Raw genomic sequence first — 26,910 nt, 5'->3', positions numbered from 1 at the left:
TTATTTTCTACAAGATTTTTTTTGTGCCCGTGCTTATTTTTTTTTTAATTTAAAAAAATAATTATAACAAATTAATTAGCATAAAGGTGATTTTACTTTATATATATATATTTTGTTTTAATAATTAGAAAAAATATTTTAAATTACATTAAAAATGTACTTTTTCTTCTAAAACTACTCGATTTTGTATCTTGCAAAGAAAATATTCTCAAACAACAAAAGCAAATAAATCAATCTTAGACAAAAGTTTTATTTTCAACAAAAAAAAAAATAGTAATAAAAACAAAAATCATACAAAAAACAAAAACAAAAAAATATTAAAACGGGCCAGCCGTTTTATATTTTGTATTATTGATTACATTACTTTTATTTAAAAAAAAAAAAAATCACAAATTATTATACACATTTTTTATGCTACAAATTGTCAGGAGTAAAAATAATTATTAAAAGAAAAATTATTTATCTGTTATTCAAATTTTTTAAAACCCTACCAGCCAACCAGTAGCTAGAGATATTTTTTTCGAAGAGTAATTAAGCAAAAAAAAACTCTTTTGTTGAATTTGGCAGCTATTTCCTCTTATTACAAATATTGTACAAAGTGTTTAAACAAAAAATCTATTAGATACACTAACAGGTGTACAAAATAGTCATTAAAAAAAAAAAACGAACTTATCACAGTAATGGTTGTAGATGAGGTAATTTTTTTTTCAGGTTATAAAGATTATTACAAAAATTGAAAAATGAAAAGAAAACGCAAACAATGGAGCTAATTTAAGATTATCTTTTCTGATGCTCCAATTTCACGATGTTACAAAAATTTGGAGATCTGTTCCATATAAAAATTAGGTGGTAAGAGACGGAAAAGCATTAAGTCGAATAGGACGAATTATTCTACTGAACTATTTTAAACTAAACCTTCTTAATCAGGTATTACATGTACCGATTTTACTAGATGAATGCAGATAAAAAAAGGTGTCTCAGTTTTAATAATAGAAAAATTACACAAGTGACTCCAAATGGCCATTGGTGAAATCGACTTAAATGAGAAGGAATGATTAGATCTTGCCCTGGATGGCGTAAACGTTAGAAAATATATTGTATCTTCTCAAATGGATTGCTAATTAGAATCAGAACAAAAAGTAAAAATACAACAGCTACAGGAAGAATTTTAGTCTAATCAAGGCCGGGTAGATTAGAGAAAAATCAAGAACCAATTCTTTTTTTACGAAAAAACCAAAAAAAATAGTCAGTGCCAAGAAGGGAAATAGATTTTCAATCAGAATAATTACAACGGTTACAAAATCCAATATTGCTAACGGTTCCACTGATAGAAAGATAGTTGCAAGTTCACATAATTCCATTTTAATAGAAAATTAAACATCAAGACCACAAACTCTATTTAGAAAATATGATACTACAGACAAAAAATATTATCGACAATATAATGGAAGTAGCAAATTTCAACTCTTACCATGAGGATCAAGAATTGAACAATCCTCTGAATTGAAACATCTCAAAACATATCGTTAATTATTTACGATTACGTTTACTACAAGCATGTTTATGCAAATTATCCACAATTCTCTTCTCATTTTCACGAAAGATTAATTTAGTCAGGTGAAATTAAACTGTCATTAACAAGCACACAAGTATATAGTACACTACATACTATTTTGAAGATTTAAGAACCAAAAATACGTTCTGGATATTATAAGCTTTATATGGATTTTTTGGTGAATGGATGGGGGTTATTGATTAAGGTTATTGTCCCAGTTCAGTTCATCCGAAATTTCGGCAAATAGCTGAATAAAATCTGAAGTAAAAATATTCCGCTATCTTTTTTCAGATGACTTAAAAGTTTTGGTCCCTCCCCATTTACAAGATCAATAAAATTAAAATCTGACAAAATTATTCTTTTATTATTAAATATAAAGCTTGTTCTTTAACTTGAACATTTTTTAAGCAGACCTGTGCAACTGCACAAAACTGTACGCAGAAGTACAATTATATTGAAACGTATTTTAGTAACGAAAATTTAGCTGAGTAATAAATTTTTCTCGATCCTTCTAGCAAGCTTTGTCTACATTCCTTACATCCGAATTTTTCACCTAACATAAAAAAAAACAAAACAAAAAAAAAACCCGAGCGTTCTAGGACGACAGACAATAACCATTTTTACGAATCCAACTCGTTTCAACTAGTAAAAAATAAGATCGATACTTCTTCCTTACCTATATAAAATGTGTCTTAATTATATAAATTATTTATGAACAAGGCACGTACGTATACTAAAACAATAAATATAAAATGGAAAAATATCAAATCTAACGAGTACCATTTTACAATAGAAAATTTCACAAAATTATTACATACCTATCACAAAGCCAATAGCATATTCCATTAATACACATTTCTTCTTCACAAACACTAAATTCATCAAACTAAACGTCCATTAAATCCAATACAACGGATCAACACACCTTGCTCATTTTCATATTTCCCCATGACTGAACAGAAGGTTACAAGCAGGTTATAATATCACTAAAGCCACCTGGTGATAAAAATTAAGTGCAATTTTTCCATAATTTTTGTTATTATTTTTTTTTAAAGCATGTATCTAAATTGTACACCTTTTTATGTACATATATAGATTTTTTTTTCGCTTTGCGTAAAAAAAAATCAGCTAAGCCAATAGCAACATTAGGTTTTTTGTTGTATTTAATTATTGTAACAATAATATTATTATAAATTTATGTATATACTATAATTATTAAAATATTTTAAATAAATTGTACTATTACAAATGTTCCATTAATAAAAACTATATACCAGAAAAAAATACATTTAGTCAACTAAATTTTATGTTTCTTTTTTATTTATTTTTTAATTGACTGCAAATATATTCAATATTTATAAATGGTATATTTTATTTATATATGTATATTTCACAAAATATATTCACATTATGTTATTATTTATTAACTGTTTAATATTTACACTAATAATATTTAATAGTCACCAACAAGTTTTTTTTAATGCATTTTATGTAATCTATATTTTAAAACATCTAACAAAATACAATATTATAAAATTCGTTTATTAAAAAAAACATCTTTTTCTACACTGAAAGAATTTAACAATATATATATATATGTATTACATTTTTGCTGTTTAAAAAATAATAATATAATAATAAAATTGCTCCAAACAAAAATTGTTGTAATAAAACCATGGCTTTTCTTTTCTAATTACAAATTCATAAAGCTTCTTTTTTTAATGAAAGCGAATTAACTTTCTTTTGTTTTTTAATGTAAGTTTTACTGCTTTATTAATAGATATTAGGATGTAACTGGAACATATTTTTGAATTGCTTTCATTTATTTATTAAAATATTATTTGTAAAGTTTAAAAAAAAGAAAGCGTTCACGTACTTTTGTTAAAGCAGCATCGACTGTTTACAAAATTTAAAAATCACAAAATCTAAGTCAAAATAGAAAAATTATACAGGAAATGTTAATAAAAATTATTGCCTTGTTTATAGAAAAAAAAAAAGATAAAGATATAAACATGAAGTTTAGCCTATTCAATAAATTTTTAAAGTCAACAAAAAATAATGGAATGTAACATTAATTTTTTAAAAGGTCTCATCAGAATTTTAAATTCTGTAATAAACCATCACAATGCTTTTTTTTTTAATGTATTTTTTATAATTAATATAATTTATTATTATATTTATAAAGCAGCATTTAAATGCTATTTTGAATAGCTCAACAATTTTTTAGTAATCTTTTCATCTTTACTTAAAAAAATATATATTAATTAAATGTTATTCAAGTTTCAACTTCTCATTGAAAATAAATTGTTCTTTTCTATGTTTTTCAATATAACTTCGTCGTTTTTAGGTTTATTATTTAAAAAAATAAGGTGCCCTAAAATTTCATCAAAAATTAAACTTTTATAAAGGGCAATAAGGGAACTTACTATTGTCTTTTCTTAAAAGAAGAAAAAATAAAATCTTTCAAGCAAAAATAAAATTTTTCAGAATTCCATTCAATTTAAAATCCAATTATTAAGTAATAATTAAAAACAAAGTGTACTAATTAAAATTTTTTGCTTGAATCTAATTTTTTAACATTATTATTACCATATTTTAAATATGGTCACCAAAATAAAGGATTTTTCTCCCAAATTACCACAAATATTTACAAATTATGCTAATTTGTTTTCGTTTAACTAAAGCTTGTTTTTTTTTTTTTTTCTTTTGCTTCTGTTTAAAAAGCTAACGTTCAAAAAAACTTCTAGCTGCTACTTTTGTTTTTTCTTTCTGTCAAAGAAAGAGTAACAACAAAAAACAATTCAACTTTTTGCCCTGTTTAAACTTTTATTTACCTTCCCTTACAAAATGGGGAATAAGTAAAATAAAAATAAATATCTTTATTAAACATGGGGTCCAGATGTAGAAAAGAGGACGAGATTTTTCTTTTCATCCAAGTAACAACAAACAATTCTACAATTTGTTTAAATAAACAAGTTAAAAAAAAAAATCCTTCATTTTTTTTTAAAAAGTCATAAACAAAATCAAGGTCGTATTAAAAAAAAAAAAAAAACAAAAAACAATCTACCTTTGAAGAAGAATGGAATCTTCAATTACCCTTTCTCACAATCTCTTTCGAAAAAAATACGCCTTCTCCAAGAAAACATCGCCTTTGCATAGGCCTCTTACAACAACATCCACCGAAGTAAGACGTACCAAATACAACAATTTTAATAAAAAATGTTTTGTTTGAAATTATTGCTACGACTCTTTGAGATGTCACAAGCAATTCCATGATTTACATTAACAAACAGCTTTTTATTTATTTTTTTTTTTGGTTTTCATAACAAACACTACTGTTTATACTTTTAGACTCCTCCTCCGAATCTAACAGTAGCTAACAAAACCATAAGGTAGTAAATTTTACATTTCTGTATACATATTTTCTTTGTTTGTACTTTAAATTTTTTTTTTTTTTTTTAACGTGTTTGGGTATTTGTGTGTTTTCCCTTTTTTATATATTATATAATTAGAAAGAACGAAATTTTAGTAACACCGTTTGATTCATACAAAACGATGTAAACAATTCACAATGATTGCGCTCCACACACACAAACACATTTCCAAGAGACAATAAAATGGGCACAATATGGCATGCTTATTTGTTCTCTTCATTTCACCTCGTCCTCTTCCATTGGCTCCACAGAACCTTCTCTCGAACATTCCCCACTCCTAAAATTAGGATAAAAATGTTACAAAATCAACTGTAATTATCACTTGCTTACTTTGTGGCAAGCTGCCGATAAGTTCCTGGGGGAACTAGGACGTAGATTTGCTAAACCAGATGCCAGTTTCAAATTTATAGTTTGTACAAATCAAGCCAACGGGTCTCTCTACACGAGAATTCCACTAAAAACTGCTTTTACCAAAACTTGTTTCAAAAATAAAGTAGAAATTTATACAAGCGCTATCAGCCTTACAAAGTTCACTGATCCTGCATTTTCTGTAAAAATTGATTTTCAGACAATATTTTAAAGTCTTTTAATTAAACTGTAGCATATTTAATGACTAAAACAATAAATTTACTTTGTAGTAGAATTATCATTAAGAAGAATGCGGTAATATGAATATGAAAAAGACATGAATCCACTGAAAATGAATTTTTCTCCATAACTTTTATTGGAAACTAACTGAATCAACAAATAATTCGTTGATTGATCAGGAAGGGCGCGTAATAAATCAAAATCCACTGCGAACTGAAAGATTTGTTGAGCCTCTCTTAAATGTTATTGTTTTTTTTCGTAGAATGTACGAAGTGTCTGGTGTTTAATCAAAAGCCTATAATACGATTCTACTGTTTATTTTTCTTATCTTTAGTTAAGAGCTCTTTCTGAGCCCATCATCAGTCTACAAATCGATAACATATATAAAATATTGCAATGATGCTCTATCCAAAGGGAAAATCGATTCAAAAATAATAGTTTTTGGTTACAACATATATGATGTAAGACACAGCGAGCCAACTAATGTTTTACAATTAAGATTGGCTCAGGATTACTCGGTGAAGCAAAGTTATTAAAATAGAGTGTAGGCTACGGAGTACAATTTTTCAAAATCATCAAACATTTTCGACGCTGTACACGATTAAGGAATCTGTTTTTGACAAGGTAAATTAATCATTTTAAAAAATTGGATTTGTAGCCAATCTGAAGTAATATAAAAGTTATATATACAATAAGTATCACAACTTACTTGATATGAGGCTGTTGCATGGATAAAGAAGCCATATTGGCAGTCACACTTTCCTCACCGCCACCTTCAGGCGGTGCACCTCTGGCAGCCATGGCACTGCACATCACAGTTCTGGCCAGCTCTTTTAGACAAGGCCAATGTATTAGCTGCAATAAAGTGTTAATAAGAATTAAAGAGGTGAAAGTTGTGGGCTAAACTAACAGCTAACTATTCATACAGTTTTTGTGACACATCAAAATCACTTTCATCTTAAAATGCCACCAACTTGGAGCTTAAGAGACGTGGAGTATTCGATCATTTCTCTAATCAATTAAACACTCCTCTTAACGATAAATTCATAATTAATATGTCGTGAAATTAAAAGAATTTGTCTCAAATTATCATAGAAATAATTGCCCATTAAATAAGCCTGCGGATCTCCCAATTCTGAAGAAGTTTTCAGATGAATATTCTGAAGAAATGAGAGAATAAAAGTTTTCTCGGGAGCTAAGGGACGTCGTTGGGGGACCTTAGGCCCGCTAACGCTAAAAAATTACAAGTTATTTATTCTATATTTACAAGTTCTTACAATGTTTATTGTTAAAATTCAGTTCTTGGATGTTTACAAGATCTACAAGTAAAACAAAAAAATAACCTGAAACTGAAAATGATAATAAACCAACCTGTATTGCAATCGTCTTTTGTAAAGTATCAATTGCATTTTGATTAGGTGGTCGATTAAGTTCTTCCTCTGAAATTGGACTGGGATCGTCACCAAGCAAAGCTCGGACACATTCTTCGGCTGAATCACAAATAGCTGGTAAATCATAACCGCCTTCTAATGACAGCACAACCTTAAATGAATCATAGAATTGAATAAATAAAACTTATGTGATATTTTCATGTCACTTTATTTTATTAGTAAATTTTCTAAAATTCAAATTGATTAAAAGATGATAATACAAATTTACTGATATATACCAACAAAAATATCAATAAAACAAAAATTTTCAATTTACCTTTCCATCCGCTAGCTGCATTAACTGTTGGGTCATGTGTCCGAAACAAGCTGGAGAAAGTTTATAACCACCTAATGGTGCTGGATGACCAGTAGCTGCATCAAAACCTGCCGACACCATAACTATGTCGGGGCAGAACTCCTATAATCGAAGAAATAAGAATTATTTCTCTTGTTTTTTGTTATAATATTGAAGATAATTGGCTATTCTATTGAAATATAGTATTTATTTCTCTTTGAGTTTCTTTTTTTAAAAATATTTCTATACTTAATAAAAGAAAGTATTGCGATTTTCATCGGAAATTAAAAAAAAAAAAACGCAGGAAGCACAAACTTAACATTTTGGAGGAGGTAACCCCATGTGAACGACAGAAAATTAGCGAGCAAAATCCCGCTATCGCATCTACTAAAGAGATTTTTCGATATTATTTTGGAAAAGGCTGCTACGATTTTCTTCAAACTTCGTACACCTATATTTTACTAATACAAGCATACAATACTTATTTGAAAATGGTTTTTCATAAAAGTTCGATTAAGGGCTCTACAGGAAGATAGGTCTTTGTTGGTACTTTCAAACTTCTGCAAGAAGTAACACTTTAAATGATTTTTATTTTTACTAACTTAAGAGTTTTACAAAAATGATTTTAAACAATTTCCTGTTAACTTCGTAAGTAGATAGCACATTCATAGATATTTAAAGTCAATAATGTTTCTAGGAGTTTCCTTTTTTGCTAGTTTTGATGGAGGAGTAGGTACGTTTCCCTACTAAGTCATTTTAGTTTGATGAACGATTTTATAAGCGGTATTTAATTAGTAAGAAGTAATTATGTTTTGAACAATACAGCATTCTAAGAAACAATGCCTGGGTAAAATCTTTTTAACCAAACTTTTATCAAACATATCATGCATATTGTGGCAAATTCTAACCAATAATATTAATCTATCATAACAGAAAGAGTTTCGATTTTGTCTTCCACTGAGAAAGTTCCATTAACAATTACTTAACTATTAGTTAGAAATAAAGTTATAGAGATTTAGATGTAGTTCACATGAAGTAGATTACTAAAAATTGATATTTGTTCTCAGATGCTGACCTATTATAATAATAAAAACGTATAAATGCATTCACTTAAGCCAAATAAAGGAAAAGTATTTTCTTATGACTAGTGTAACTAATCTATTACCTTCGCAATAGGCATGACTATAGTTCTAAAAGCGGCGAGATATTCGGCATCTCCCATAGGAGGATTTAATCCTCCAGACCAAGCAACGTTCACCGTATATCCAAGACCAGGGCCAACTCCACACTATACAAGGAAAAATAATTAAAAATAGTCCAAATAAGTAAATTTAGTACAAGATGAATAGAAACTGGCAGTAAATATATACCTCTGTTGGACCACCCGTGCCTGGAAAGAAATTCCCATCATCATGACGATGTAATGATATAAACAAAACTCTTCTGTCATCATAAAACATCTGCTGTGTGCCGTTGCCATGATGTACATCCTAAAATATTATTATTTATTGATGAAATGTATGAGTATATAATATAGAAAATTACCAAACTATAAACTGATTTTATCCGTCATAACACGCACGTTAATTGTAACCCTGACCAGTTTTAGACGTTCACTAGAGTTCATCCATCACTAGAGGTAGTTTAATGCAGAGATTTCGACTTTACTTATGTTTCCATCTTGTACTGCCTTAACTGACTGAGTGTTGTGGATAACCTTGTGGACAACCACCAACACCCAGTCAGCAATCTTTGTAATCCAAAATGATTAATCTACCTCTGATTATGATGAAATAAAGAAATAAATCAGAGAAAAAAAATGAACATGCATGCTACGAGGATGAAAGCAAAGATAAATTATCCAACACTGCTGACCTAATCACAATTTAACTAATAACTTCAACAATATGCCTACCCAATCAACGATGAGTATCCTTCTAAGATCAAGCCTCTGTTGTAAAATTCTGGTAGCAATGGCGACAGAATTAAAAAAACAGAATCCCATTGCCTGGGAAACTTCAGCGTGATGACCAGGTGGCCTTACCACAGCAAAGCCATTTTTTATATCACCAGTAGCCGCTAAAAATGAGAAATTAATATTTATTATTATTTTAAGAGCTCTGGAATCAAGTCAAAGATAAGGTTTTCAAATCTTATAGGGTGACCACAAGTTCGTGATCCGCAAAATCCACAACAGTTCAATAACACTCCAACAATAGCAGAAAAAGTTAAGGGCTTTTACTGTCCAATTGAATCACCAGGTTTTCAACTACTTCATTATCCTCGAAAATGTGGATATGTTCGCCAATTATATTAAACAGTTTTAAGCAGTGGACAATAATTTTGTCCAGATTTGCTCGTTTCGATTTTAGTGAGGTCAATTTACAAAATTTAAAGCAGCTGAGTCTCTCTTTCAATTGTAGGATTAATAAATCCACAATCTCTTTGGCTCAACGTTTTGTGGAAAGATCTACTTTATCTAAAAGCGGTTTCAAAAAAATATATTTGTATACTAAGGCAAGAGAACTCGCGGAGAAGTAATAATAAAAAAAAAAAGAAGAAAAAAATGAATTAATTAAGTTAACTTACTCTTATAAGCAAGATCAATAACAGATCCAACGGCCATTCTGGCAGCGGGTGCTGTATGGATTTCATTCCATGTAGTGTCCGAATCAACACCCACTCCACCGCATGGTAATCTTACAAAACTTTTAATTGGAAGTTGTGCTAATTTGGACATGTCCAATTTTTGTCGATTTATTGGATTTGTACCTATTAAAAACAAAAAAATTTTTTGAATGTTTCATATAGTTTTGCCGTATATTATTCTTCAAGAATTTCACAGGCATACTCTTGCGTACCCTATACCAAACACTGTTCCAAAAGTAAACTCAGTTCTCTAAGAAGATCTATATTTTTATAGATTCTAAAGGCAGCTTCCATCTTCACATTTACATTCTTTAATATTTTCAAAAGAAAACTAAAATATTTCTCACCAAATAATAATGTATGAGGCTCGGAATGGCAGGTTTGTATCTCATCCAATGTTGCTTTTCTTGACCTAACTCTGGCGCATCTTTGAGTCAATCCAGTTTCACCCAGGCGAGCCCAAACACTTTGTAATCTATTAAAACAAGATTTTAATAGTTTATTTTATTGTTATAACAAAGCATTTTACTCAACACAGAAACAACTTTTGTGATTTTGTTAATATTTTAAATTTAACTTTCTTGAATCCTGAAGTATTTTTATAGTTCTTTTTATCTATTTTCCTGCTATTTACAATTGTATTTACATTTTTAAAAAAATATGAGAATAAACAAACTCACACAAAAAACGGAAATACATACCGCCCACCATGTTCTGGATGCCAACCGTTATCGCCACACATGCAAGCGTGTTTCAGCATTCCACTATCAAAAGACAGCCCTGTTGTCACTCGATGAGGGCTTCTAAAAAAAGAAAGCATCGAACTAATGGATAGTTTCATATTAATATCCAAAGATCGTTCACAATAAAAATAAAAAGGTAATGTTTCATGCAGGTAATTAAAATAAAATAGATTCTTTTTGTTTGCCTTCTTTAATAATAATACATACATTGAAAATATGATATAAAAATGAATCAAAGTCAAAAAGACTTAAGGTTAAATCTTGTGATAACAAAGTGTTAAGTTTTACCGCAAATATGCCTGGGAGAAAGAGATATTGACATACTGCTTAATACTCTGTAGAAAACATTAGGAATGCAGATTGAAAATATCAAGCAAATTAATCAGCATAATACTTATTAGCAGCAAGTAAAAAGAGAACTGGAAGTTTCTGGTCTCATTGAAAACGCACCGCCATAGACACTGGGCCAGTACTTTTTTAAATATTAACACCATCCTTGAGTTATTTGAATGGTGAAATAACGCCCAAAAAAAAAAAAAAGGTAAATAATTCCAAGAATCAAACATAGTTTAGGCTAACGACAAAACTGCGAGAAATCAGAACGGAGGAGTTCCTTGAAACTAGTTATAGAAACCAGATCAGTTTTAGTGACTTTGGTCAGCTAAGTTAAATCAATTAGAACCTTAAAGCCCTGGTGTAGTACGTGGCAAGTGGAATTAAAAATGACCTCTTTCATAATTCTGTCTTCTTACCACTCATTTCGCAAAGTTGTAATATAAGATCTTTGGCACTTTGAAACCACCAGAGATCAAATCACACACAATGGAAATGGGAAACAAGTCATCTTTTAGCAATAGAACCTAAGGAACAAGCCTCAATCCTATACTTAAATCTAAGCAGAGGCCAAAATAATGCCAGAGGGACCGTGTCAAATCAGCCCTGTGCAGTTTAATTATATACAAAATTGAATTAAGTTTCTATTTATATAGACAAAAATAATTCTTATAAGCTTACAAAATGGTTCATTAATTACATTTCTACCATTCTGAACACTGATTCAGTTCTTTCCACCTAATCGCACACTCTTCTACGAACTATTACATATTTCTGTTAGTGAAGCAAAGTCAATCTTTCATTAAAATATCGATACAGAAAACCGACATATATTAATTAATTTAAAAAAAAATAAAAAAATTGAATTCCTGCAAGTTTAGATACATAAAACTTTTCAAAATTCTGAATAGTTATAATTTATTTATTTACTTAAAAAGCTATCTACGACTAGCTCTGTAAGAATATGAACTTTTTTTTTTTTTACCCAGTGAGTTTTGGTGAAGAATGCTGAGGTGGTTCAGGTCCAAGTGCGACCAGAGGACTTGAAAGTGCTCTGGATAAAGGCCTTCCAACATTTATATTACGGGAATTTACTGCACCTGATGGAAGAAATGAAACTAAATGTAAAAAAAAAAAAATTAATTTAACAAAGATACAAAAAGTAAAATTATGTTTAAACAATTTTTTGTTAACGTAAAAACAGTTTCTTGTAATCTTATGAATGATTTTTAAATCTTCACATACCTTGACTAACTTGTAGAGAATGTCTCATCATGAGATCTCTTTGCTGTTGCAGGAATGATTCTCTTTCCCTTTGTTGGCGGGACATTTCACTTTCTTCTTCTGTTCTTGAACTTTTCTCAGTTAAATCAATCACCTGCAATAAAATTATTTATATTCAATAATTATAAATGTTTAAATAAACAAAATGGAAATAAGAAAATTGAAAGTAAACTTTTACCTCTGCATTATCATCCGCTTCAGGTGTATTTTCTAAATGGGAATTAGCCATTTGCACTCTGCTACCCACCCTAGTCAGAACTGTCTGACGAATTTGCTGAAATAGAAAAATTAGAGGTAACAAAAAAGAATGTATTCTTGAAGAACTTAAGGCCAAAAGTTGCTATTTCAGGTATTTTGAGTTCACAACCTGACACTGGTTCAAGCAACTGAGCGGATGGCTACTCCATACAGTTAAGAAGAAGAAGAAAAACAACTTGACTCCACGACGGACTTCCACTTGCAATAGGTACAGAATGTAAAGAATGGAAAGTAGTGGACTCAAAGACGAAATTGAATTTATCAGCAGCGATCAGAGTTATTTTCCAAATAACTTCTGTTCTTATTATTTCGTTAGAAATAAACCACTGATAATTTTTTGCATTATTTTGAGAGAAAAAAGATTTTCTAATTGTAAAACTATCAGAAAAATATAATATATATATTTTTTTAATTGCTCCCATTATCTGAATGTACATTCATTTCAGGATTTGTATTAGGGTAAGAACCAATTTAATGCGAATTCAGTGAAAATAATCAGTAATGGGGTAAATTATTACTTTTAATTTATTCTTTTTGATAAAAAATTATTTGATGCACTTTATAAAATAAATCATAACTAACTTTTTGAATAGATAGAGTATTTAATCAAATTCAAAATTTTCTAATTAATCTACAACACACCTGTTTCAGCAGATTTGTTGATATAGTGGGCTGTTGGGTTTGTTGCGGTTGGTGGTGATGTTGATATTCTGTGGGCGAACCAGCACCCTCATAATGGACTATAGTGTTCATTGGTGCGGTAGTTGTGGTCGCACTATTTAGCATTGGATGACCCAATGGTAAGGGTGCAGATTGTGTCCTACCCAAAGGCCTATGTCCGGCTTTATTCAGACGAGCGTGTGCCACCTAAATCAAGAAATTAAAACATTTAATAAATTTCTTTCATTGAGCAAAAAAATTATGAAAATGATAAGAGAAATATACGTATAACTACTTGGAATAGAACCGAGCTCTCTGTGAGGCTTCAACTCGAGCTCTGACTCGAACCACCCATTGAGCCCTGAGAGCTCGAGCGCTTAGCTTAAGGCTCGAACCTTATAGCCTTATGGCTCAGCTCTTGAACAACACTAGTTATATGCGACTCAATAACAGAAGAAAAATTGGTGATATTCTGTTTCTTTAATAACCATTAGCAAACAATGAAAATTTCATGACTAAGAATATGACGAAGCAGGAGTATGGATTTAACAGAGTTAGGGAAAATAGGAACCGATTGGAATACGATCCTCTGTAAAATCAAGTCGTTTTTTGAATCAAAAGCAAAGCACTCCACTTGTTGTTCATTATTTTTAGTGACATAATTCCAATAGGGTGAAAAAATAATTGCCATTTCAGTCAAGTAAAATTTATTTTGCCGAGCTTTCCAGCTGGGGACTAGGTCATCTTCAGGGCTGTGGAACATGTTTCCAGATAGTTAACAATGATTCTATTAAAATAATAATATAATATGTATAATATAATGAAATTTACAAAAAATTATTTACCTAGTTTATAAAGTAATATTTTTACAATAAATGTTCCACAGCCCTGAAGATGATAGTCCCTAGGTCGAAAGCTCGGCAAAATAAATTTTACTTGACTGAAATGGCAATTATTTTTTCATCCTATTAAAACACTCCACCATAGTTTGACGACAAAAATCGGCTAGCCGATTTAGCGTTTTTACACGTGTGACTGGGCATTTAAATGAAATAAATATGCATGTTCAAAGTGATAGCCTGCTTATATAAATAAAATTAAATTCTTAATTGTTTCAAACCACAGTAATGTTCCAAGTAGCAGCTTTCTTAAATTAACTCTAAAAATTGTACCCAATTCCAGAATAATAGATAAACACTGTTTTGAAAACTCTCGAAATATAATGGTGAAGCAATAATTTAAGTAGCCAAAATAAAATTTTGTAGTTTTTTATATGAGAATTTTGAATCGAAATAAATATTCGACCTGCTACAAAAATATTTTTTATTGCGCTTAAAATCGACAACTGATCGACGAACCTGAGAATCTGTGATTGGCGGCGGGGGCGGTGGAGGTGCGTGGTAAATTGCTGGAAGATGTGCACCAGCTCTTGACTGTTCCAGGCTTTGCATCTGTTTTTGGATAAAACTTGGTGAAGTTGGATTTGAATATTCCCCATCGATAACTGAAAAAACAGTTGAAAAATGTAAATAAAGGCAAACTTTTATTCAATTTAAATCAGCAATGAAAACGGGTTTATACCTGGAAGTGTTGGATAAAATGGCAGAGTGCCTGGTAACATCTGTCCTGTAAGAGGCATGCCCAATCTGGCTGCAAAGGCTGCCCTAACGTCAGCCTCGGATACCGGAGCTAATTTACTACCCTCCTGAAAATAAAATACTAAATTACAGAAAATGCATCTTATCTCCAAATTATTATTGTTTTTAATTTGTAATTATTATTAAGCTTTATTGGAACGTGATATTTCCAATTGTTCAAAACTAGATCAATTACACTTCGCAAACTTCTTAAAAAAAAAATAAAATAAAAGTAATCGATTATAAGTAGATTTCTGTTCAGTTAGCAAGGAATACAAGCTTGATTTTTTTAGGGTGGTACTTGGTATTTAGATTAAATATTCTTCACTCAGAATGGCAGTTAATTTTTTGCTTAAATTAAGAAATTAGGTTAACTCAATTAATAATGATGAAAAATAAACTCTTATCTAGCTTAAACTTCTAAAGCATGAAATTAAAAACAGTTGTTACCAATAGAAACTAGGAAAGAGCTTTGCAGAGCGTTATCTTACGTCAAAGTAGCTATTTCTTACAATAAGACAAACCAAAAATTATATTATATTTTTTTCCCCCGAATAATTAAAATACTTACACCCGCTGATGTATTAGGCGGCCTGCCAAGACTAATGTTAGGCATTGATGGACTGCTATAAAGTGATGACAAATCACTAAGACTACCGCTTTGATCCGATCTAACGGAAGATTGTCCATAATTTGGTTCGCCTTCCTAGAAAATGAAATTATAAAAGTGAAATACATATGAGAAAACAAAAATTGAAAAATTTAAAGAGGACACCATTTAAACATTAAGAAAAAAAAAAGGTTTACTTCTTGAATAGGTGTTGTATGACCGGCCGGCGGTGACAATTGCGATGTACCGTGAACTGGAGGCGAATTAGGTCCTGAATCGGGATTGCTACTCCCAGATTCCACTAGAATAAGATAAAAATAATTGTAATTAAATTATTAACACATGGTAAATAAAAATTGATACCACTGTTTTAATGAAATGAACAAATTAAACTTGTGCGGACTTATTATCTACTCGTATTTTGTAAAGGAGACTTTTTGCTTTGTATATTCACTTATTAAACTAATTAAATCAAGTCGGCGGACTTGAATCATTGTTGTTTCATGTTACATTTAATTTCAGGATAAATATTGCTGCTCCATTTTCTTAACCATTACTGAATCCTTCTAATCTTAATTACGAAATTACAATTAATTAATAAAATAAGAAGTAATTGTTAGTTTTATTGATGCAGTTAGTATTAAGAAATTTTTTTAAAAAATGCTAAGCTATTTGATTTGATTTTGGTAAATTAAAATAAAATTCTTGGAAAAAAAAAATAACAAAACTATAAACTCGTTGCAAATTGACTTTTCGATTACTTGAACACCTACTTGCTAAAGCAGCTTTCCTCTTCAACTGACGATCCCTGCGTCTGGCAATTGGACTGGCTCTTCGCTCGATAACACGTTGCTTCAGTCTGACTTTCAACAGGTTCGGTTCAGAGGCTGCACACAGCAGGTGTGGACAAATAAATGGGAAGGGAATTTTTGGAAAGGTTAGTTAAGTGTGTATTTGTTTTTTGTTTTTTTTTTTTTAGTGTATAGGTAGTAGATTGTAGATTTATCATTTTTTGATTTGTTTATTTTGTAAATGATTGTTGGAATAGAAGGAAGAAAAAATGCAGGAGGAAAAAAGGATAGAAAAAAATAATATTTGTTAGTACGCTAGATCATTACAACAACAAAAACAAACAACAAACAATGGAAAAAACAAAGTCTAGTTAGCTAAATAATTATTTCATAAAATAATTACTAAGACTCTGATTGTCATAAAAAAAAAGTGCAGAGGTTTCCTGCAGTGAAGAGGTACTTGATGGTTTTTACACTCTAATCCTGAATTCCGGCGATCTTAATAGCTGATTGGCTTTTAAAAACATTATTATTCTCAACAGTAATAATAAAGCAGACACGACATCTCTAAACCAAATTACAGCACGATTAAAAATCTACCAAAAATGTTGTAAACAAAATCTCAGGAGAGGGTACCCTAGGATTGAATCGATTACTGCTAAGAGTGGATATTTAAAATGCCACAAATTTTAAGATAAATTGTATGAGATTCATTAATGAGAATCATTCTAATAAACATGTTAGTCTCTGCCTCCTTTCAATGTTTTTTAAAGGAATGTTGGCCTTCAGATCGACTTCGTAACTGTGCTCGGATCAACTGAAAAGTTATGGCTGAAAATAAATTCTTATTCTTAACAATGAGTTGGACTTCACAGAATTGAATCTGGAACATACAGCTAAATTGCTACCCATAATTGATTGTGGATCACTTAGAGGCTTCTGGTATATGTTACAGGGGTGAATCGAGATTGGTTCACGGGGTACCTCTTGGTTTCTTTTTCAAAATGATCTAAGAAAGAAAACTAAATGTTTGGAGGAAAACATGGATCAAAACTAAGTAAAGTAATCGCTTATTTTTTTTTCAGGCGGGGCTGAACATCCAACTACCAATTAGGTGCCATGGACGCGGAAGCTCATACTTTACTATAAACAATTTTTTCTATCAAATAAAAAGTAGTCATACGCAGGATTCGAACTGGGGGACCTCCCACTTACGAAGCCACGCACTTGACCAATAGACCAGTTTACTCGTCTCACATCGACCACCAAGTTTCAGCCAATTGGTATAATTTTTTGCCAATCAACCATTATTTCTTTACGGTAATAAAAAAAAAAACAAAAACCTACGCATTTTATTCTAACCTTAAACCTTGGAAAAAGGTGGAAATTACAAAATAGTAAATTCACTCCAGAAATTCTGTACTTCCAACGGTTCTAACTGAGCAACTTTCTGTCTCTCGCAATGGCTCTTATTAGAATCGACTTTAATTTTATTTATTTTTTTGCGGCGCTTCGTCTGCCTAAGTCATTAGCGCCCACAATCACTTTTCTTTTCTCTTTCTTAATCTCACTTGAGCTGGGCTTTCATTTTATTATTGTCATTAATTTCAGATATGCGAGTTAATAATGGAAATCCAACGAAATCTCCAAATAAAAGTCAATAAAAGTTTTGTTTTTCATTAATAATGATTCGAAAATAATCTAACTATATGACCAATCAAAGTCTTAGTGACCTTAATTAAAAAAAAAATTTAAAAAAAATCAGTAAATAATCTAAATAAGTAAATAAAAAACAAAAACTTATTATTAAAACGAGAGCTTTTTTGATAGAAAATAGAAAAGTTATGCTAGTGCAAAGTTAATAATAAAAACCAAAACAAAATATTAAAACAATTTCAAACAAAATTAAAAAAAAAAATAAAATGAATTGAGGAAAATAAAATCCAGGCAGAGTTAATTTAAAAATAAAATAAAATAATAATAAAATCAGAAAATAATAACACTACACTAATTGAGTGCTTAGTCAATGTAATAATAAATAAGTTCATTTTTGGAGGAGAAGCTAACCTGTCTTCCTCAGTGGATATTCTTCATCGTATTTAGCAAGTATTGGATTGATTCTGAACGGAGCACCCTGACCAGCACCTTCCACCTGTGGCGTCTGTTGTACAACACTCCTGCACAGTAAGACAGAGGGAAATGGTATTATTTATACATGAATAACACAAAGAAGTTTCAACGTAAATTAACTGGTAAAACCCACTAACTTACAGTTCTGAAAACCAACTTTCTTAAAAAATGAATATAGTTCCACTTAACTTACTGGCTGAATTATTTATTTTACTACTGACCAGATAGTTCTGGGTAAAAGACAGAAAATTTTCGAATAAAGTTGTTCTTAAAAATTATTACTCAAGCAAAATCCTGAAAAAAAATACCTCCAAATCTGAGGAGCAGCTCACGAGTATTTATTCGCCTCGGACAATGTTCTTTCTGATTAGAGAAGGCACTTTGCATCAGAAGACTGATAAGTCACAGTTTTTAAGTGAACAATCAATGAGGTTTGACTTCTCATCCCGATTATTACCATTATTAATATTTAAGGTCTTCGCTGTTTCTCAGTTCATTAGCCCATTCTTGTGCTTTGAAAGCGTTCGTAGCTGCACCCACTTCTTTGCGGGTTTTCTAAAACAAGGAAGTAGTCGGTCTCTCCACATAGTTGTGAAAAATTTCTCGAAGAAGTTCATTTAAGTTCTTGCGCCAGAAAATCCGACGATTTCCCCTTAATGGTATGTTCTGAGCAATGGCGTTCCTTCACACAGTGGATTGCAGGTCCCTTTTCTTGAAAGTCGACCTCTTCTGCTATTCCTTATCTCAGTATTGGTACATTCTCTAACTCCAAGAGGACACTGAAGAGTTCTGATTTCTCTTTGCCCGTGTAAACAATCAAATATGTTGCTTATACTGGTCCAAATTGAGAACATCATCTATTTAAAACCCGAAATGAGCACTCCTTAATGTGATAAACGCAGAAAAGACAAGATCCCTTTTCTTTTTTTTTTTTTAAATGATATAAGGCGCGTCAACATCTAAGGTTTTTGACGCCCGGAGCTTTTTTCAGTGCACTCCCGGCCTCCGGACAGTGTTCTCCCGTTACAGACAACACTGTCCATCACCGGACAATGAGCTGTAAGAAGCTCCTAGGAAGAGAAAATCTAAGGGTCAGCAGCTGGATTCGAACCCGGGACCTCCGCGTAGGAGTCCAGCACGCTAACCGCATAGCTAATCCGTTCCCTAATAAAGAAGCTATTATTGTTGATTTTAATTTTTTTTATGAATAATTCTATTGTTAAGAATCTGGCTGACGTAAGACTACTTTTTGTTGCAAAAACCAACAAACTGCCCAAACAAGTTTAAAATAATAATAATAAATTATCAAATTCATTTTGGAAAGTTTCTTTAAAATAGTTTTCGTTGTGCGAAGGAAGATCATTCTTTTAGTCCGTTAGCATGTTTCCACCAATCACTCTTTTCTTTAACAACGCCTTGCACAGCGCCATCTCTCATTCTTTTTTACTCTCTCAAGATAAATATATCTAACCCACTTGTGCATATTTTCGTTCGGCTGTGGCCCGGTGTCTAAAAATAGAACCGCCTGCCACCCGAAGTATTTCTGACCGACCCCGCATTTATAATTAGCATATACAACTACAGCGCCCTACTACTCACAGCCTGTCCATAACTTTTCGCTACATCACCCTTTTTTTTTACCATTCCCTTACAATCCCTTTTCACTAAACTGTGTAAATATACACTGTTTTGTACTAAAAGACATATTAAAAAAGAAATATTTCACTTGTAACTAGAGGGTCAAGGATGTTTAATTAATTTTTAATAATAATAATAAAAGAAAGAGATAAGCTATGAGGTTAGCCTATTGGATTCCCACGCAAAGGTCCCAGGTTTGAATCCAGCTGTTGGCCCTTAGATTTTCTCTATCCCTGGAGCTTCTTACAGCTCATTGTCCCGGCGATGGACCGTGTTTGTAACGAGAGAACGGCAGTAAACTGGAAAAAGCTCCGAACGCCAATAACCTCAGATGTCTTTAAGTCATGTATATAAAATCTGACGAGAAAAAATTCGCACGATTTCGGCTATTATTCTCTAAAACCAGTAATATTAGCAAATCATATAACCATGATTAATGGCCAATGATAATACCATAATTAATTCCAAAATAGTCATCTAAGAAGAAGCGTTAACACCTCCTCTTCCTAGATAGAAGTGCTCTAATAAAATTATTGCTGAAATAATGCAGTTTTTTAGTTTTTGTTTTTTAATAAGATATCCTAAAAGCTAATTTTGGGAATACATTAAAAAAATAAGAATATAATATAAGAATAAGAAGACAATAAAATTGCATTGTGAGACATAAACATAAGTGATGTGAAATTCCCTCTACAACAAACTGATTAAAATCAAGAATTGCCTGGACCACGGATTGGTGTGTTCACCAAGTCATCTATCTAGTTTCCAAAGGGATTCCTAAATAGCTAGTGAATCCTGAGCCTGAACATTCACAGGTGAAGCCGTAGACATTAATTTTAAAGTCCTCTTGGCAGTTGACCTACAGTAGAATGGAATTTTTACTATCTGCGCTATCTGAAGAAGAGCCCATAAAGATAAGGGAAATTCACATTGTGCCTCTGAAAAGCACTTTCGCATCTTGTTTGGGAAATACAGAGAGTCACTGAAGTGGCTTTCCTTTCCACAATAAGGTAGTCATTATGTGGCTGACGAGTTTCTAAAATTTCGACTTCAAAGAAAATAGAAATAAATGCAATTTTCTGATGGTTTTCCAGCTTTTCACGAATAACTCGAAACCATTTCATATTATAATTTAAATTTAGTATAATGAACTATGATTTTTGTTGGAAACTACTTTCTACAGATTCATTTCTAATAAATTAAAAAACTCAATTCAATTTAAATTTAATACAAATTTAAATTCAACTTACCAATTTCTGTATTGTGATGTGGAAGATCCAGAAGGGGATGCAACGGCTCCATTTGCTGCTGCAGCGGCCGCTTCCCTCTGTTTTTTGAGAAGAAATCCCTGAAATATTGAAATGATCAAGATTAAAGGCGCTTTCGTAACAGTTATCTGTAACAATCTTTTAATAGTAACCTCCAGAAGAGATTAGCCTTACCCACTTAGCAGCAATCAAAATGAAGTAGATAAAAATCACATCTCTTTCACTTTATTAAAATAACCCAACACTCTACCTAACTGGAGATGAACTTCAAAGAAGTAGGGACAGATTGTTGTGAAGACCACTTTACATGCGCTATGAAGAAAAATTTATAGTTGGTCACAGCGTTAATCGCAACGAGGAAAACACGCCTGCTATGATGGGATAAAATCAATATCTGGAGGAAAACTTAACAGGTAGGATAGCCTTGTCCCTGGGCACTAGATTAGCACACACTACACTAAAAAAAAGAAGGTTCCTCTACATCTGAACGAGGTCATGAATACCACTAAACTTTTCCGCAGCTCGTGAGCCTGGAGTTGAAACTCCAGAGGATTGACTCATTATCTTGGAGCTGTTGAAATTAACATCTAATGAAAGTTCCTTACACAATAGTCACAGCCAAAGAACTGCTAACAGTCCCTTACATGTTTTTTTTTTTTTTTTTTTTTTTTAACCTTCTGGCGCAATGTGGACTTAGCTTAAGAGTAAGATTGAATATTGGGACGAACCTTGTTCACCGGCACTGGAACCTAAAGTGGGAATAAAAACCCTTGTAAGTCTAGAAATCTGTCCTTTCAAACAAAGCTTTCCTGCCAAATGGTTTGGCATTGAGAGGATAAGCACTATTCATCTATAGCTTGGATCAATCCGTGCTGATAAAGCCGAACAAGTTGATGAGCAAAAATTCTTTCTTCTTTTTTCTCCTACACCAAGAAGAATGCAACATTTCGCCAGGAATCGTCTCAAGAAGTTTCAGAAGTTTAAGCTAAAAATCTTTAGATCTCTAAGCGAAACAGAATTTTACGCAAATTTCTCTATATTACGTTAAACGAATAAAACGCCTAGCCAAATTTGTGTATGCACTTTAATAAAACAGACCTATTACGAATAATACATATACAATATTACAAATATATTATTCGCTTGGTCTTTTAATTTATATAAATACGGTCAGTGTTTGCGAGTAAGGTACAACAATGAATCTTCTAGTACGGTAAGGTAAGCAATGAATCTTCTAGTACAGTAAGGTACAGCAATGAAACTTCTAGTACAGTAAAGTACAGCAGTGAAACTTCTAGTACAGTAAGGTACAGCAATGAAACTTCTAGTACAGTAGGTACAGCAATAAATCTTCTAGTACAGTAAGGTACAGCAATGAAACTTCTAGTACAGTAAGGTTCAGCAATGAAACTTCTGGTACAGTAAGGTAACATACAGCAATGAATCATCTAGTACAGTAAGATACAGCAATGAATCTTCTAGTACAGTAAGGTACAGCAATGAAACTTCTAGTACAGTAAGGTTCAGCAATGAAACTTCTGGTACAGTAAGGTAACATACAACAATGAATCATCTAGTACAGTAAGGTACAGCAACGAATCTTCTAGTACATCACATCATCAACCTATCCATCATTACTAAGCCATTAAAACAATTACCTAGAAGTATTGATTTGTCCAGACTAAATACACTAAGACAGAATAAAACCTTCCACAGAATCTGTAGAATTGTGGAGGAGGATACGTCAAGTTTTATTCTAGAACTTTTCTTCAGATTCTTAAGAATAATTGAGAGGTGTCTAAGTTCGTTTACCAGATCAACTGCGTTGCTATTCGATAAGGTTTAGATGAAAGGAAATAGCTCCCTAATACCTTCTTAGTTGTTTCCTTACGAAATAGACTTTCACTAACATTCTCAAAATATTATTACTTAGTATTTGTTTTACTAAATTTTACTCAGAAACCTACCCAGAGAATGCTGTTTCAAAAGCCTCTACAAAAAAACCTTCGGTACATCATTCCGAACATTCACAACATTATCAACTCTTTTTTTAAAAAAAAAGTTATCCGAACATTTTGGTAAGTAAATTACATCTATCACGACAACAAAAGCAACTACTTCACAAATTCACAACAAAGATAATTACTGTACCTCGGAAGGAAAAGGCACCATGTCACAAAAAGTAAATTTTACAGGGGAGCCAAATAAAGATATTTTTCCAAATTCATTTTTTGTTCCACTTTTCCGGTTATACTCTTTCCTGTACTTCTCACCGTAATTATTATAGTTGGTATGGCCACTTTAACTCCCATATTTTAAAATATTTTATTTTGATCTCCATTGTGAAAAAAATGTATGCCCATGTAGTGCCTTTTACCCTTAAGTAATGAAGTATCATAGCGCTTTTTAAAAATACATAAATCGCTTAATAGTAAACATAGGTCATAATGCTTTACACCTGTGGAAAGAGCAACAAAAAATTTGTAGAATGATGCCAAAATCTGAAAATTGAAAAAAATGGACATGGTGCCTTTTCCTTCCGAGGTACAGATATTAAAAAAAGAAAAAGATAACCTACACTAATAATTAGATAACCTACATCAGAGCATTCTTATAAGTGTGGTCAGCTGACATTAATCACGTGATTTTTCAATGGATATAATAAACAATTTAAAAAATTAAAATAAATAAATAAAAACTGACCTGTAATTTTTGTTTGACTTCAGAAGATGCCACAGCGCTTTGTTCATGTTTGCCTTTCTTTTTAAAGCTTTCCAATCTTTCTTTTTCTCGAGCTTCTCTTTCTTGCTCTTCGGCAACTTTCTGCTTCTCCCATAACTCCTAGAATGTTTGTTTGTAATTAATTTTAGAATAAAAAATATTGGGCTAAAAAAAAAGAAATAATAATAGTATGTTCCAAAACCGTCCATCTTTAGAATGATGGGTTAGTTTTCGACTTTTGATTGATTCTCTTGGAATTAAAAAAAAATTATTGAGCGCTCCTCAATATCCCAATCTCTTTCATTTTAAACTTTACTAAAATAAATAAAATAATACATAATAAATGCATTGCATCATTGTGACAGGAAATAATGGTTTTATTTTATTGCAACCTTTGAAAATATCTAAAAATATGCAAACCACAACCTAAAGGTTAGTTGCATACTGAAAAGACATGAAAATAATTTCAGAGTTATAGGTCAATACATGTTATTACGACCTTTCAAACAAATTTAGCATACATTTTTTTTATTTTGTCTGATGTGTAAATACCAGCGCCATTTACACTTTCTATAAATAATACAGTTGAATTGATAAATTTGTTCACAAATTTGGAGTTTTTTAAAAATATCTTTCATTCTGACATATTGGTAGACATTTCGTTTCAATATAATATAAGACTATATAGTTTTCGTGACCGCAAATTGTTAAAACTTAGGATGGAAGATTTGCGAGGAATCGGTCAAATAAAGACAATTCCACCGCGCTACTTAGACACCACATTGACAACAAACACAACTTTGACTTTCAGAATGTGACAGTAATCGATAGGGGAAAAAACCATTATAAGCGAAATTTTCTTGAAATGTGCCACATAGTAAAACAGAACAACACAGTTAACTTTAGGACAGACACGTCAAATTTAGCCAACTGCTACAATTTTATCATTAAAAAATAAATAGATATCCAAAATTTTGTACATAATTATTGCTGGAACTCGCTTTGGACTGCTACTAAGAAAATCTTGTCTTACAAAACCACTCCAACACCTCTCCGTCGTGTTGACGGCTCTTGGGCTGCATCTGACGAAGACAAAGCTTCCTTGTTTGCCTCTCATTTTTCCTCAGTTTTTACCCCTCATCAAGATATGATCAATACTTCATTCCACGAATCCTTACGATCAGATCTTGACCTACCTCTTCCTCTCTCCTTACCACCGAAACATTTCACTCCTTCTGACATTCTATTTATCATTAAACATCTCTCTCTTAAGAAAGCCCCTGGCCCTGATCTCATAACTGCTAAAATTCTCCGACGTCTTCCCAAAAAAGCAATAGTCCTCTTAACTACTATCTACAATTCAGTACTAAGAACAACTTACTTCCCGATTCTATGGAAATCCTCCTTAATTTACCCTATTCCTAAACCTAACAAGCCACTTCATCTTTCTTCTTCTTACCGACCAATTAGTCTACTGCCAATTCTTGGCAAAATTCTTGAGAAACTTCTTTTAAAACAAATTCTTCCCATACTCGAATCCTCTAAAATTATTCCAGACCATCAATTTGGATTTAGGCGACAACACTCTACTGTACAACAGTGCCATCGAGTGGTAGACACGATTTCATCCTCCCTTGAGAAGAAAGAGTGTTGCTCGGGTGTCTTTCTCGATGTGAAGCAAGCCTTCGATCGGGTTTGGCACCCGGGCTTGCTCTGGAAACTCAAGGGCATTCTTCCGTTCACTCACTTCCTCATCTTGAAATCCTATTTGTCTGATCGTCATTTTCAAATTCAAATCGGGACATCGTATTCAGCTAAACATCGCATTGAAGCGGGTGTTCCTCAAGGAAGCATCTTAGGACCTATCCTATATGTTATATACACAGCAGACATACCAATCCATCCTGAAACTGTCCTTCTAACTTATGCAGATGATACCGCTATACTTTCTCCTCACATTGATCCGGTAACTTCACATAGAAACCTTCAAACACATCTCTTTTCTCTTGAGGAATGGTTTAAAAAATGGAAAATCAAGTTAAATGAAACCAAATCTCAAAATATTACTTTTACTCTCCGCCGCATCACTCTTCCTCCGATCTTCTATGACTCAATTCCAATTCCTCCTGCCAATGTTGTCCGTTATCTTGGGCTTTATTTAGACAAAAGACTGACTTGGAACCCGCACACACGACTTAAACGAACTGAAGTTAACAGGCGTTATCGACTACTTAAAAGACTTCTAGACCAACGTTCAAAACTTTCACTTAATAACAAACGACTGATTTACAATTCCACACTAAAACCCGCCTGGACGTACGGTATTGAACTGTGGGGTTCAACGAAACGCTCCAATCTTCAACGAATTCAATCTCTTCAGTCTAAAATTCTCCGCACTATCGTTAACGCTCCATTTTATGTTTCTAATCTAACCATCCACACAGACCTGGAAATTCCGTTTGTTGGTCAGGTTGCACGAACTCGCTAGAAAAGTTTTCATCAGAACATGCACTCTCATTCCAATCCTCTTATCCGCCACTTATCATCTCATCACCATCCAGATCTTCCTCTCAGACGATTAAAACGCCAGTGGTCTCGCGATTTTCTCTCTTCTGAGGAGAGTAGCTAATCCTAGAGATGACTTAGGGAGTGTTATCACTGGGTAACTTCTCCCCTCAATTAGTGGAGTTTGTAGTGGTATCAGTTATTGACATTGTTACTAATAGTGCATCTAGCGCTGGTGTAACTTAACAAATTAAAAAAAAAAAAAAAAAAAAAATTATTGCTGGGTTTTTTAAATTTACTTCAAATCTTTTGGTTATTTGTTATTTAGTGCATAAGGGTTATTTGGTTCTCCTGTGTTTTGTGTTTAACGGTTTTTGTTGT

At 31.9% G+C, this 26,910-nt stretch overlaps 1 protein-coding gene across 13 annotated transcripts in view; it reads right to left on the bottom strand.

The window, feature by feature from the left end:
- Positions 1 to 230: 230 nt before the first annotated feature.
- HDAC4 (histone deacetylase 4) overlaps positions 231 to 26,910 on the bottom strand; it is a 304,732-nt gene continuing 278,052 nt past the window's right edge. For 11 of the 13 annotated variants that reach the window (XM_074114820.1, XM_074114826.1, XM_074114828.1 and 8 more), the window contains 22 exons: positions 24,007 to 24,144; positions 21,286 to 21,383; positions 18,335 to 18,444; positions 16,250 to 16,363; positions 15,674 to 15,777; positions 15,438 to 15,572; positions 14,811 to 14,934; positions 14,588 to 14,733; positions 13,212 to 13,436; positions 12,490 to 12,585; positions 12,273 to 12,405; positions 12,013 to 12,145; positions 10,653 to 10,754; positions 10,299 to 10,426; positions 9,892 to 10,074; positions 9,218 to 9,381; positions 8,673 to 8,792; positions 8,468 to 8,590; positions 7,285 to 7,425; positions 6,949 to 7,119; positions 6,287 to 6,432; positions 4,241 to 5,266 (listed from right to left, as the gene is read on the bottom strand). In XM_074114820.1, the coding sequence (XP_073970921.1) occupies positions 5,206 to 5,266; positions 6,287 to 6,432; positions 6,949 to 7,119; positions 7,285 to 7,425; positions 8,468 to 8,590; positions 8,673 to 8,792; positions 9,218 to 9,381; positions 9,892 to 10,074; positions 10,299 to 10,426; positions 10,653 to 10,754; positions 12,013 to 12,145; positions 12,273 to 12,405; positions 12,490 to 12,585; positions 13,212 to 13,436; positions 14,588 to 14,733; positions 14,811 to 14,934; positions 15,438 to 15,572; positions 15,674 to 15,777; positions 16,250 to 16,363; positions 18,335 to 18,444; positions 21,286 to 21,383; positions 24,007 to 24,144 (2,895 nt within the window). In that variant the 3' untranslated portion in view covers positions 4,241 to 5,205. Of the gene's footprint in view, positions 5,267 to 6,286; positions 6,433 to 6,948; positions 7,120 to 7,284; positions 7,426 to 8,467; positions 8,591 to 8,672; positions 8,793 to 9,217; positions 9,382 to 9,891; positions 10,075 to 10,298; positions 10,427 to 10,652; positions 10,755 to 12,012; positions 12,146 to 12,272; positions 12,406 to 12,489; positions 12,586 to 13,211; positions 13,437 to 14,587; positions 14,734 to 14,810; positions 14,935 to 15,437; positions 15,573 to 15,673; positions 15,778 to 16,249; positions 16,364 to 18,334; positions 18,445 to 21,285; positions 21,384 to 24,006; positions 24,145 to 26,910 lie in introns of all 13 variants that reach the window. The other 2 variants (XM_074114818.1, XM_074114823.1) reach the window with 2 other exon arrangements.

This window comes from Rhodnius prolixus, unplaced genomic scaffold (assembly GCF_049639745.1).
Source record: "Rhodnius prolixus isolate KJV_2025 unplaced genomic scaffold, Rpr scaffold_7, whole genome shotgun sequence".
NCBI lineage: Eukaryota > Metazoa > Arthropoda > Insecta > Hemiptera > Reduviidae > Rhodnius > Rhodnius prolixus.
Note: the sequence above shows the minus strand (reverse complement) of the source record. Positions and strands in the feature narration are given on the sequence as shown.